At 39.2% G+C, this 13,673-nt stretch overlaps 1 protein-coding gene across 1 annotated transcript in view; it reads left to right on the top strand.

Moving 5' to 3' along the window:
• Nucleotides 1-13,673, top strand: part of Sms (spermine synthase) — a 48,310-nt gene that overhangs the window by 25,439 nt on the left and 9,198 nt on the right. Inside the window, exons 3-9 of the mRNA XM_021187641.1 lie at nt 994-1,087; nt 1,630-1,694; nt 5,533-5,708; nt 6,323-6,477; nt 7,408-7,497; nt 11,362-11,476; nt 12,652-12,731. Coding sequence (XP_021043300.1) covers nt 994-1,087; nt 1,630-1,694; nt 5,533-5,708; nt 6,323-6,477; nt 7,408-7,497; nt 11,362-11,476; nt 12,652-12,731 — 775 coding nt within the window. The remainder of the gene's footprint in view (nt 1-993; nt 1,088-1,629; nt 1,695-5,532; nt 5,709-6,322; nt 6,478-7,407; nt 7,498-11,361; nt 11,477-12,651; nt 12,732-13,673) is intronic.

Genomic DNA, 13,673 nt, shown 5'->3' with positions numbered 1-13,673 from the left:
AGATCCTGTTATGGATGGTTATGAGCCACCATGTGGTTGCTGGGATTTGAACTCCGGACCTTCGGAAGAGCAGTCGGGTGCTCTTACCCACTGAGCCAACTCACCAGCCCCGGCTTACACCATTCTTAACCTTCCAGTCAGGATGTCTGGCTGGGCTCTCTTCAGAACTATGAAGGTTAGTTAGGTGGGACAGCCTCGTTTGCCCTTCCCCATTGTCTTCCCCTCCTCCTGGTTAACTAAACTTGACAGAACCACCTGGTGATCTTTTGTAAAAAGTGCCAGAAGTTTAAGGCAGACAAAATTCCAGCACTGGAGACCAGTAAGTGGGTTCAAAGTGTCACCCCTAGCTAGCCAAGAAGCTATTTGTAATTAATACCTTCTGGGAGAAGGAAAATTAGTGTTTTTGTTGTTGTTGTTTTGGTGGAGTGACCCTGGGTATATCAACCACAGTTCATGGCAGGCCTCAGGGAAACAAAAAACCCAAACTAAAACTCAACATGCTCAAGGGGGTGAGGAGATAGCCCATGTAGTACTGTTCGTGAGGATCTGCGTCTGCCCTCAGCACCCATGTAGCAAAGCAGGGGTCACATGCTTGTCATTTTCGTCCTTGGGAGGTGATCTGAGTCCTCTCACACAGACCGCCTCCCTGCACACACACACACACACACACACACACACACACACACACACACAAGGTCAGACTATGAAGCAATTTATAGACCTAGATAATATGAATCAGTCATAGACTTAGATCAAGTTCAGGGCCTAAGAAGTAGTATTAAAAACTTTGATACTCACCTCTAAATCTCCCTTCCACAAGTGGCCATGTCTAACCTCCTACCTCCTAACTGGAATTGCAAAGAAAGCCAGAGAATTCACTTTCAGTAAAGAACAGAAAGAACTGTGTGTTTTAGTCTTGATAGGGTTGCCTCTTTTCACTTTGAAGTGTCCTGATAACAATTTCTAACAGTAGAACTCTACTTTGTTTTGTAGCTTTGCCAATTTGCGAATTTATCCACATGGATTGGTGTTGCTGGACCTTCAGAGTTACGACAGTGATGTGCAAGGCAAACAAGAAACTGACAGTGTTGGTTTTTTTTTTATTTTTACTTTTTCTTTCCCTTTTCAAAATGTTGGATATTTTATTTTCCCAGATTTAAGGTTCTTAAAGCCTCATTATTTTAATGAATGCTCACTTTCAAGTTAGCTAATATTCAGACTTGCCTCTCTATATATGTAAGTAGTTTGACAGAAGAATTAATCCTTAGTTGGTTTGGCAATGTCAGCTTTCCTTTTAATTTCCTGAATGAAAGAAATAGTTTCACTTCCTACTAGAGGGAATGTTGAAACTTTATGTACAGTTTTGCATCTGCAGTGTCCTTTTGCTTTATTTCCAGTTATTTATTCTCTTGCAGATATTCGGCCTGTGGTTTGGGCAGCACCACGAGGGAGAGGTAGTGTGTGGAGTGTAGAATTTGGCTAATGCAGGAAGTCCCAGTAGGGATGATGATGGGGCATATGCATAGGCTAATATCACACTGTAGTCAGCATAGCCTTACGCCTCTGCTCTGTAATTTAGTTGTACTGTGCAGTTTATACTCTAAGCCCACTGTTTTCTTTTAATTGTAGCTTTTGAACAAAATAGAAGAAAAAATGAAAGAATTGAGTCAAGACAGTACTGGGCGGGTGAAGCGGTAAGTCCACCTACTCACTAATGTCTCTTAATATTTGTTAAATTGGTAAAACAATCAGAAAGGCAGTGTTGGTCTTAATGTCTGCAGAAGATATGGCAAAGATCAAAGTCAGTGCTTGGTACTGTGTACATGGTGAGCTAAACCATCTTCTCACCCCACTCCAAACATGACAAGACGTATAAAAACCAACCTGATGCAGCGAGCTGGCTATAATGAGGCAGTAAGGTGATACTAATTCCACCAAACTGGAGCTATGTAAAGCAGAAAATCAGGCACAGACAGACCTGGAGGGTATTTCTCCAGATCGCTGATGTCTTGATCAGAATAGAATACTGTTTTCTCCGTCTCACAGCAGATTTCATAATAGGGAAATCCTTATTGGCAACAGTAGGGTGTTTAAGCACTTAATGACTCACACTGCTTTGTTTGATCAGCCCATAGGAAGGCTCCAGGGCAGAGGTAGGAGAACTAGGTAATTATTTAGCCTCCTGTAGGTGGTCGGTAGGGAAGAGCAATGGGAAGACTTGAGAGTGCTGGAAAGAACCCATGTTTGAAACTTGCCCACATTTGAGGTCTGAGGACACAGGCAGCTTCAGTTTAGTAGTCCTTGGCTATGCTCACGCTTACACTGCCTTCTGAACACTTCTTTTGCCTGCTTGCAATTTTCCTTACCTGCATCCATCTGAATTGAACAAGTTCCCACTCTGGGAAAATGAATTGGTTCACACTAAAATGCACTCTGATTTTTATCAGCACTGCTGCTTTATGTGAGTAAATTGAATGTATTTCTGGGGCTGAGGAACTTGTTCAGTGAGTAAAAACATTTGCTGTCAAGTTTGAGTCTAATACCCAGGGCCTTGTGGTAGAAGTAGAAAACAAAGTTGTGCAAAACCCAACTCATGTGTACAATACACAAATGGCTAGAAAAAATATGTATTTCTGGGCTTCAGTAAGAACTCTTTGGTTGGTAGAGGAGTTTGCTAGGTGAGACTGGTCAAACAAACTTTTTTTCTATACCAAAACATGGACTTTGTTATATATCTTTATATATCTTTTTATAAGATAAGGATGGAAAGAATGGGAAGCTGGGGTTACCTTGTTGTAGACACTTTGTCATTGTCCTGCTCCTTTTTTTAATATGTAAGTACACCCCAGGAGAGGGCATCAGATCTCATTAGGGATGGTTGTGAGCCACCATGTGGTTGTTGGGATTTGAACTCAGGACCTTCCGTAGAGCAAGCAGTCAGTGCTCTTAACCACTGAGTCATCTTTTCAGCCCGATTGTCCTGCTCCTTATCAGAGGATAAGGATTGTTATAATTTTCTGTCTGGGAAATGTCACTGTCAGAGATTAATTTAAAAGCAGATAACTTGGGGATATTATCTGAAGTGACTGTTTTCTTTTGAGTCATGGGTATTTAATATGAAGTTTGACTAAGAAAACATGGGACTTATAGGAAGACTCATTTTATGTTTTCAAGTGAGAAGGGAAAAGGAGATAAACTTATCTAAAGTTTCAGTTTGGGGAAAAATGTCACAATGTATATACAGTGTATTTGAGGCTAAGAACAAATGGACCTACCTGATTTTACTTACAATCCAGGTTTGATTTTTGAGCAAGGGTAGGTTGGTTTTGTGGGATTGCATGGGGTCTCCTGGTAGCCCTCTGCAGCAGGGAGTCACACTTCTTGCTGCCTTGAACTCTTTATCAAGCTAATGGCTTCCACATCTTGTTAGAGATCTTCTGTTTCTTTGCCAGGCTTTACAAATCTAGAGAAGAGAGCTCTTTACATTGAGCCAGGCAATGTTAATAGTTGAGAGTAGACATTGTTTCTACCTGGTTAGAACTGGCTGACTGTCATCTAGGATGCCTTTCTTCTCCTGATGGCCTTGACTTTGTATTCAGCAGTTGTGGGAACTCTCTTTTAAGTGTGTGTGTGTGTGTGTGTGTGTGTGTATGTGTGTGTGTGTATGTGTGTATGCATGTATGTGTAGGTGGCTATGAAGGGCAGAGGGACAACTTTGCAGAGTTAGTCTCTGCTTCCAGATTTACATTGCTTCCAGGGATCAAACTTTAAGGTATCAGGCATGGCTGAAAGCACCTTTAACTGCAGAGTAATCTTTTTAAAATAATATTATTAATGTGAAATAGCCATTCTAAGTGAGATTGGTCACAGTCCACGTTTCCTTTACTCTCTTCAGCCCACCAAGGGGTGGAGGAGGCATCCCCTAGTCTAGTTCATCAGCTGTCTGGGTCTTTCCTAACCAGACCGTTATTTAATATAAGAAATATCTCTGGTCTGTTGAACATTCTGAAGATGAATTTATTCACTGCAAAGTATGAAGTGGCTAAACCTGGAGTTGTTAGGATTAAAGTTTGTGAGACATTTGGCTCTGGAGCAGTTTACAGATTGTGTGTGTGTGTAGTGTGTGGTATGTTGTGGGTGTGTTTCTGAGAAAAAGTTTTCTTCACTTGTAAGCAGACTGTGGCTGTACTATTGGAAGAAGGTAAGAGGAGACTGGGAAGTGAGCGGAGGTTGTGTGTTCCAGCATTACTGATGCATATGCATAGTTGTATATAGTACCACTTCATTGTTGGGTGTGCAGTGTGTTCTTATTGTCTTGGGTTAGATTTACCAAGCCCCATTTTTTGGAGGTTTTTGTTTTTGTTTTGTTTTGTTTTGTTTTTTTCTTGTCATTTAGTGCCCTCTGCTGGTAGGTTCTGGTATGTGTATCCTATCAGAAATACTTGATTATTTATAAAAGCATGGGATGAGAAGTGTATCATTTTGTCGCTTTTTCAGTAATTATAGCTTTATAGAAGAAGCTCCTACATCCCATTGCCACTAGTAATTGTTGGTGTAGTACTCTGTCCCTGAGGACCACAGAACAGCACGCTTACTATGTCAAAGGGTGAAAGGGACATTCTGGAGATAGTTCCAGCAGTTACTACTGTAGGTCAGTAACAGCCACTGTAATCAATCATCAGCACGGGTACAGGTCTCCTTGTATTCCCACCAGGATATCTACCTGGATGCTGTTTGCCAACCTGACCCAAATAAGGAGGATCTCAGCTAAATCCACAGGAAATTTGGCTGCCAGATGCCTGATCTGGACTTTTAAGAGAGAAATGAAACACAGAGAAAATAATAACAAGAATATCTTAAGTGAAATGGGGTTTTAAAAAGAGCAGGGAAAAGAAAATGCAGCGCTTAAAACTTTATTAAAAAGCATAACAGCTATGGAGGACATAATGAGGACTATTTAGGACCCTTCAAGATGAAATCTGCACTAGATCATGGAACTTCTAACTGCATGCAGTAATGCCTGAGTGGTTTTGCACATCTTTAGAGATTGATATGTACAGAGTGATATCTATTGGGCCCATTTTCTTCTTCAAGTTTTCATTAGGAAAATAATTTAAAAACATTCCAGTAAGTTCTTTCTTGTTTTCCTTTTAAGAGAAATGGTTTCCATGCAAGTGTTGCAACTTTGTAGACTGATTGTAACTGTCCAAGGTTTGGATTGTTTTGTGCGTTTAAAGAGTCTGTTTGGAACAAACACATGGGTACCTTTTTTTTCTTCTTTTTAATTGTGGGTATGTGCATGTGAGTGTAGGTACTGGATGATGAGATCCAGATATTTCCCTGGAACTGGAGTTACTAGCAGTGGCAAGCCACTAGCCAGAAACCAAACTTGAGTCTTCTGAAGGAGCAGTACACTCTCCAAGCACTGAGCCATTTCTCTTGTCCCTCATGGCCTTCTGTATATTCTCCATCTAAGGTCCTTTTTGTAAAACGGTGTTCTCCAAAGGCTCATTTCTGTCTCTTCCTCTCCAGATTACCACCCATAGTTCGAGGAGGGGCCATTGACAGATATTGGCCTACTGCTGATGGGCGCCTGGTTGAGTATGACATAGATGAAGTGGTGTATGATGAAGATTCACCCTATCAGAACATTAAAATTCTACACTCAAAGCAGTTTGGGAATATTCTCATCCTCAGCGGAGATGTTAGTAAGTATTCCGTTCCTACCCTGATTGCCTAACAAGGGGGGGTGTGTTGGCAGCCATTTCTTTCCCAACAAGTGCCATTGTCAGGAATTTGTCTGAGCTTAACTCTGACACTACTATCATAAGATTCACTAAATTGTATGAACCTGTGGTTTGTCTGGATTTTTTGTTTAAACTTTGTTTTGAAATAGATTTTATTTATTTGATGGATAGTTGGATTGATTTTTCAGTAGAAAGTACAGTTGCTTGTTTAAAAAAGGCATTTTAGTATGGAAAAATTCCAAAGTACACAGACTGGTATAGTGAGGCCACTGTAGAGCACTGATAACACCAGTGAGTGTTCATCTAACTCTACTGCATTTTGTTTGAAATGTTATCTTGAAAACAGCACCCAGTTTAATTATTCAGAATATCTGCACATTCTCAAGATTGTATTCTTAGTTCTTTTTTTTGTCCTATGTATCAGATTCATTAAATTTGTGAAAACTACTCAATCCAACAACAACAACAAAAATTGCACTGTTTTAAAATTTTTCATTGCAAGCTAGATTTCAGCAGGTCAAGTCATTTATATATTTGGGTAGAGTCATCATTTGGGTTTCTTTTTTCCTCCCTAGATTTGGCAGAGAGTGACTTGGCATATACCCGTGCCATCATGGGCAATGGTAAAGAAGACTACACTGGCAAAGATGTACTGATTCTGGGAGGTGGCGATGGCGGCATATTGTGTGAAATTGTCAAACTGAAACCAAAGATGGTCACTATGGTAGAGATATCCTTTATTGTATAAGAGAACAGCTTCAGTGACTAGAGAGGTGCTTTAATAGATGACCTGGTTTGGTTTCAAGTATTTACTTGGTGACCAACAACTGTCTGTAACTCTAGTTTCAGTGTACCTGGTGCCATGTTTTTTAGCAGCAGGCATGCATGTGGTGTACATTCAGAACAGCATGTACACGCTCATACATATGATTTTTTAAAAAATGAGGAAAAACACATGATAGGTGATAGGTGATAGATTAGATAGGTAGATAATAGAGATAACAGGGTAACTGAATTTCTTTGGTCCTTCCTTTGACATTTTCAGACTCCCGTGAGTATTTCCACAGACTCAAGGCAGATGTGTTATGTTGACTTCCTCGAACAAACATTTGAATTTACAGCTAGCAACCTTGTATGTGTCTGCCAGTAGAGAAGAAGAGATAATAATATAATTGTGGATTAGAAAGTATCCATGTGGGCTGGTGAGATGGCTCAGTAGGTAAGAGCAACAGACTGCTCTTCCAAAGGTCCCGAGTTCAAATCTCAGCAACCACATAGTGGCTCACAACCATCCGTAATGAGATCTGGCGCCCTCTTCTGGAGTGTCTGAAGACAGCTACAGTGTACTTACATATAATAAATAAATAAATCTTAAAAAAAAATTTAAAGAAAATATCCATGTTGGGTGCCTCATCTGCTGCTTAGTGGTTGTCAAACTGGCTTGCCTAAGCTATTTCATGGGGAAAAAAATCTAGTTTAATTTGAACATCCTCAGTGTGAAAATAAAGTCACCCATAACATCTAGTTTTTAACTTTATGATCCTCAGATGGCTACAGTAAAACCTTTGTTTGTTTGAACTTTTATGTTTTAGAGAAGGCTTATTTATTACTCTTTCAGAATTCTTTGGCACACTCAAATTTTCCTTAACCTGTTTCGGACATTGACCAAATGGTAATTGATGGATGTAAGAAATACATGCGGAGAACATGTGGAGATGTCTTAGACAATCTTAAAGGAGACTGCTATCAGGTAATCATGTTTTCTTGGTAGTATACTTTTAAATTGACTGAAAATAGGCCATAAGTTTCAATTGGACCTGTACCTTTTGCTAGAATTGGTTAAGAAGACAGTCTGAATTTGGTATCTGTTCATATTTAGAGTAGACAGTATACACATACTGAAAGAAGCCCCTAGTATAGATTTTATCATGTTACTTTTCTTTTTTTGTTATTGAGATTAAACTTGGCCATTCTTTATGCTAGGCACCCACTATCACTGAGTGATCTACATTAATCTTGGTATAAAAGATGTCATGTACTTTTTAAATGATGTGGAATCTACCTCCTTCTGCTTTTACCCTGAATAATGTCTTGAAGTCTTGGTCTTTCAGACGGAATTTAGATTTTTAATTGGTAGATGTAGTTGATTAAAATGTTGCAAATAAGCAATTTGTTTCTGTCCTAAATTGTATTGTGCTTGAAAGTTGAGCAACCACTCTGATGTGTGCAGACGCATATATTTCATTGTCATAGACATGAGAGCTTGTTAGAGCAAGATGCCCAAGCAAATGCTTAATTGAACAGAATCTGAACTGTGCTGCTCCAGATTTATAAGCAATTTGGATGAGTGCTGTACTTTGGGCCGTCAATTACCTAGCACTTCCTTCTTCCCTAATGTATGCACATTTAAATTTGAGTTTGTTACATGCATGTTAATTTGGAGCAGGAATTCTGTCTGCCTTAAAATGCAGTTGTGATTGTTTCATGGGCCAAAGGGTAAGAAAAATTAAAATTAGTGTATCCTGTTGCATAGCTTTAAGGGGGAGGGTGTAATTGAGCTTTGCTGAACTTTGGTTGAATTGTTTGACACTGAATTCAAAGTTACCATGGCTGACAAAGAACTGGCCAGACCCCCTACCTGCTGCACTTAATCCCCACCCCATGCACTTATATTGAGAAGAGCTGAACCATTAAAGGGAATGTATTCAAGATTGTGGGGCAGAACGAGTGCAGAATCCTGTCACCCTGGTTTTGTTGTGTGTACAGATTAATGAGTGACCAGAAGACTAAACCTGGAGCAGCAGGACAATCTAGATGTTAGTAGGGGTGTGCTGGGAATGAGAGGTTGACCAGTAGTCGGCTCTTAAATGGGATCTGTGACTTTTAGGACACACATAGGTGGTGTGATGAACCATCTGTGAGCCAGGTTTTCAGCTGTGGGCAGCGAGGGTAAAAGGCTGTATTTCATGAGGCTTTTGGTGTGCAGTTGGCATGGACTGAAAGGATATGTGACTATATAGTGTTCAAGCCATCCAGTCTGGGAACTTTGAATAATAAATCACATTGTTTCTACTCAATGACTCTTGAGGGTGGCACTGTTGAATATTTTAGAGCAGCCACCAGGGGGAGCCTGGAAAATTTTCCGTCCCCCCCCATTTATTTATTTATTTATTTATTTATTTATTTATTTATTTATTTATTTATTTTTACTGAGGGTTCTGAAGCTCTCAGACACGGTGGGAGCCTTGTCTGGGAGAAGGCAGACCCACCTGAGCACACATTTTGTTTATGTGCACACATAAAATTATCAAGTAAAATATGTTAAATTTAGCAACTTATTTTTTTTTTTAGTCTATTATACTCATAGGATTTAGCTTAAAATTAAAGGGAAGAATTTTAAGAAATTTCTTATTAGACTATTGAGATGATATAGTGGGTAAAGGCAGTTGCCTCCAAGCCTGATGACCTCAGTTTAATTACTAAAATACATACATCCACCCCCCCAACCTCTCCCACACACTCACTCGCGTTCTGTAATAAAATAATGATAAAACATGTTTGTTACGTTTCATAAATAATTCTATTTATTTATTTATTTTGGTTGTTTTCGAGACAGGGTTTCTCTGTGTAGCCCTGACTGTCCTGGAACTCACTCTACAAAGAAGGCTGGTCTTTAACTCAGAGATGTACCTGCCTCTGCCTCCTAAGTGCTGGGATTAAAGGTGTGTGCCTCCACTGCCCGGCTCATAAATAATTCACAGGCGAAACATAACTAATGTTAGTAATGACAAGGAGTGTCAGAATGTTTATCACTCATTCTGAATAATTTCTCTAGGAGCTAGGGAGACAGCTTAGTTGGTAACAGCTTACTGTATAAACATGAAAACCCGAGTTCAACACCAACACTTACATAAAAATGCTGGGTGTGGGAGTATATAGTGACATGATTGTAATCTCCCTAGGCCACTCCATCCAGTCGTAATAGGAGTGCTTCAGGCTAGTGAGAGACCCTATCAAACCTCAGTTTGACCTCTGGTTGACACCTGCATGCACACATACACTTGGGTACCCATAGCAAAAGACATAATAGAGGTAATCCACCAAGCTATAATAGAAAGTATCAGAGACTTAATTATAATAGTGAATGATAAAGTAAAACTTAGAGTAAGTTGAAAAAAGTCATTTTCATTGGAAGTAGGAACCAAATTATGAGTGCTGTGTATCTGAGATTATCATTAATTTTGAAGTCACTAATATAGTAAGATAGGAAGATGCAAGTCATAAAAATAATGAAATAATTATAGGGGATAAAAATGGTTAGAAAAATCCAAGAAATTTACCATGCCAATCTCTGTGACTTCTGAGAAATTGGTTCAGTAATTAAAGATTTAAGTGATTTAGGAAAGATTAATTTTTCTCTCTGCTGAATGCAGAACAGTTTGAACGGAAATTGGGAGATGTGTGACAGGAAATCCTACTCAAAATAATCTGATAAATACTTAGAATAAACTTAGCAAGAGGTATAAATGAGGTTGATGTACGCTATGGGAAGATTTTACTGAGACATGAAATGATGATGTAAGTAGGTGGAGAGGCATGGTATATCTTGTACATGGTGATAGCAGAACAGTATCAGTGGCTTCTCATTTATCCTTCTAATTCTCATCAGAACCCCAAGGGAGTGAGACCAACTGATGTTTTAAAAAGTTGCTTTTATTAAAATGAATGTCTAAAAGTAGTCAAGAGAAACTCAGACAATAGTCGTTGTGGGGAGAGACTTTTCCTTCTGATTGCTAATTTGCTGCAGGCCCTGTAATCAAATAGGAAGTTGGACACAGACTGTAGACAGATATGATTCGTGTTTGGGAACTTGAATTTATAGGATGTATTCTAACACACTGTTAACATATGGTCCAATATACATTTTATTTCACTTGGGTAAAGATTTAGTAAGCAAAACTGTCTTAACTGGGCCATTCTCTTGCTTGAAAACTAATCCTACAAACCAATGAAAGGGAAAGTTCAGTAAACTTAAGCCCTAGGTATAAAAACTAAGATATAAAAGAAAAATTGCCTTTTAAATTGAGAACTGAGGGCGTTTAATATGATTATGCTTATAGAGTAATATGATTAATATTAAAGTCAAAGAGTAGAACATGGAGTAATTTACTGTCCATGATCAGAATGATGTACATGGTTTAAATTTTAGTAAAGGAAACAGTTGTGTCTGTTGTGGGAATGTCAGATGAACTTTTCTATGGTGTTGGTACCAAGTCCTGGCCTTAGGGTTTTATTTTTGTTTTTTGTTTTTTTGTTTTCTTCCTGAGACAGGGTTTCTCTGTATAGCCCTGGCTGTCCTGGAACTCAACTCTGTAGACCAGACTGGCCTCAAACTCAGAAATCTGCCTGCCTCTGCCTCCCGAGTGCTGGGATTAAAGTCATGCGCCACCACGTCTGGCCTGACCTTAGTTTTTGAAACAGAGATCTCTTGAAGATCTCTTTGTTCATGGGCTGGTTCTATGTATTTAAAGCCTAGCTTGCATTTTCCCTTTATAAGTGCTTAATGGCACTCATTTCTGTCCACTCATGTGTCTGATCTTGTTCTCTCTGAAAGGTTCTTATAGAAGACTGTATCCCAGTACTGAAGAGGTACGCCAAAGAAGGGAGAGAGTTTGATTATGTGATTAATGATTTGACAGCTGTCCCTATCTCTACATCTCCAGAAGAAGGTAGATTGTGTTCTATGTTTTTAGTACTCTTATATGTGCGTGCTCGCATGTGGGCACATGTGTGTATACACATGCATGTGCATATGTGAGGCTAGTGGTCAACATTGAATGTCATTAAATTATATTTCCTCTTATTTTTTGAGAAAGAGATTCCTACTGAGCCTAGAACTTGAATCAAGTAGGTATTACTGTCTCTACTTCCTCATTGCTGGGAATGTGGAGGGGCCTTACCATGCCCAGCTTATATGTAGGTGCCTCAAAGCCTGCTTCTACAACAAGGCCACACCTCCTAATAGTTCCACTCCCTCCAGGCCAAAACACAGCTTATCCCACAAAAGGAGTAAGAGCTTGTTCTGGAATGAACTATGAGCAGTCATGGTCAGGGAATGTGGATTCAGGTTAGTGTAAGTACTGTGTTCCAGTGTGGTAACAGTGTCATGGTTTTATAGTTGTAGAACAAAAAGTCACAAATCAAGGAGTTTTCACTTGCATTGGTGGCCACATTAAGTGGGATTAGGTGGGTTACAGTAAAGCAGGGCTAATTCTGCTATAGAATTTGGAAGCTGTCTGAAGACATTCTTAGTTTTGGCATTGGTTGAGGCTAGATTGTTTCTCACTCAGGCTTTTTTTTTAAGAGTTTGAGCTCTGCCTTTGTGAGCAGTCTTTGTTGTTTATCTGAGAGTGGTAGTAGGGATGGAGCCCAGGATCTCCTGCAGATGAACAAGTTCTTCACCACTGAGCTACACTCCCAGACTCCTGTGTTAAGTATTTATTGGTGGTGTGATAACTTCTAAATAGATGTGCACTTGATTTTGACCTTGGTGTTTGCACTGGTGTATGTACAAACCAGCTATATTATTATTATTATTATTATTATTATTATTATTATTATTATTATTATTATTCATGAACAACCTTTCAAGCTCAAGCTTCTTTGGATATTTTTTTTTTGAATTTTATTATTTTTCAGTTAGAGCCTCATGTAGTACAGGGTGACCTCAAACCTACTATGTAGCCAAAGATGGTCTTCAACTCCTGATCCTCTTACCTCCCCCTCCAAAGTGCCAGGATGTTGGACATGTACCAACACGGTGTGATCTCTTCTTTTTTATCACTATGAGTAGATATTTGATACATGAAAATCATATTTATGAAACAATCTTTTCCACATCCAGATTCCACATGGGAGTTCCTCAGACTGATTCTCGACCTCTCAATGAAGGTTCTGAAACAGGATGGAAAATACTTCACACAGGTAGACCATTCAGTCTCTACCCTCTCTCCCTGGATATTGATTCAATAAGAATCAATATTGGCATGTTTGACTGCATGTTCTTGAATTTCACATATGGCAAGAACAACAATATCTTTGAATTATATTTGTTCAAGCAGTACGTTTTTCTACTCTGCCATCTTTTGAGAGTGCTTTGAGCACAGAAGACAAGATTACCCTGATATTGTCGGCCCTGGCTGTAGTATGAGATTGCACCAGCAGGTGGAGACACAGGCTGTGCTTTGTTGTTGGGTTTTGTTTTGTTTTTATTTTTGTTTTCCCTTCTTTCCCCTCACTCATCAGGCTTATCTCTAGGGAAAAGCCCATTTAGCAGCACACTCTTGAAGCAACTTTGCCACATCAGAGTAATATGAGCTGCAGATACCACATACAAGCAAATTGTTGCTTCATAGTTCTTTTCATTCTTTAGGGTATAAGATTGTCTTTGGTAGCTCTATATAATAGGTAGGTACGAAGAATATTGTATTTATTCCTAAAAAGTGATCCAGTAATTGTTAATCCAGTCTCATTACTTGGTACAAAATGTACTTAATTAATGGCCATGTACAGCTCTTACTCTCTGGTCTGTGGATTCTTCTGAGTTTTCCTTAGAATATTCCTCAGGAACACACAAACTCTAACCCTCCCCCCATTTTTTAAAATTATTTTATTAGATATTTTCTTCATTTACATTTCTTTTTTTTAAAGATTTATTTATTTATTATATGTAAGTACACTGTAACTGTCCTCAGACACTCCAGAAGAGGACGTCAGATCTTGTTACAGATGGTTGTAAGCCACCATGTGGTTGCTGGGATTTGAACTCCAGACCTTCAGAAGAGCAGTCGGGTGCTTTTACCCACTGAGCCATCTCACCAGCCCCTCATTTACATGTCAAATGCTATCCCGAATGTCCACTATACC

This window comes from Mus pahari, chromosome X, assembly GCF_900095145.1.
Source record: "Mus pahari chromosome X, PAHARI_EIJ_v1.1, whole genome shotgun sequence".
In the NCBI taxonomy this organism is placed as follows: Eukaryota; Metazoa; Chordata; class Mammalia; order Rodentia; family Muridae; genus Mus; species Mus pahari.
Note: the sequence above shows the minus strand (reverse complement) of the source record. Positions and strands in the feature narration are given on the sequence as shown.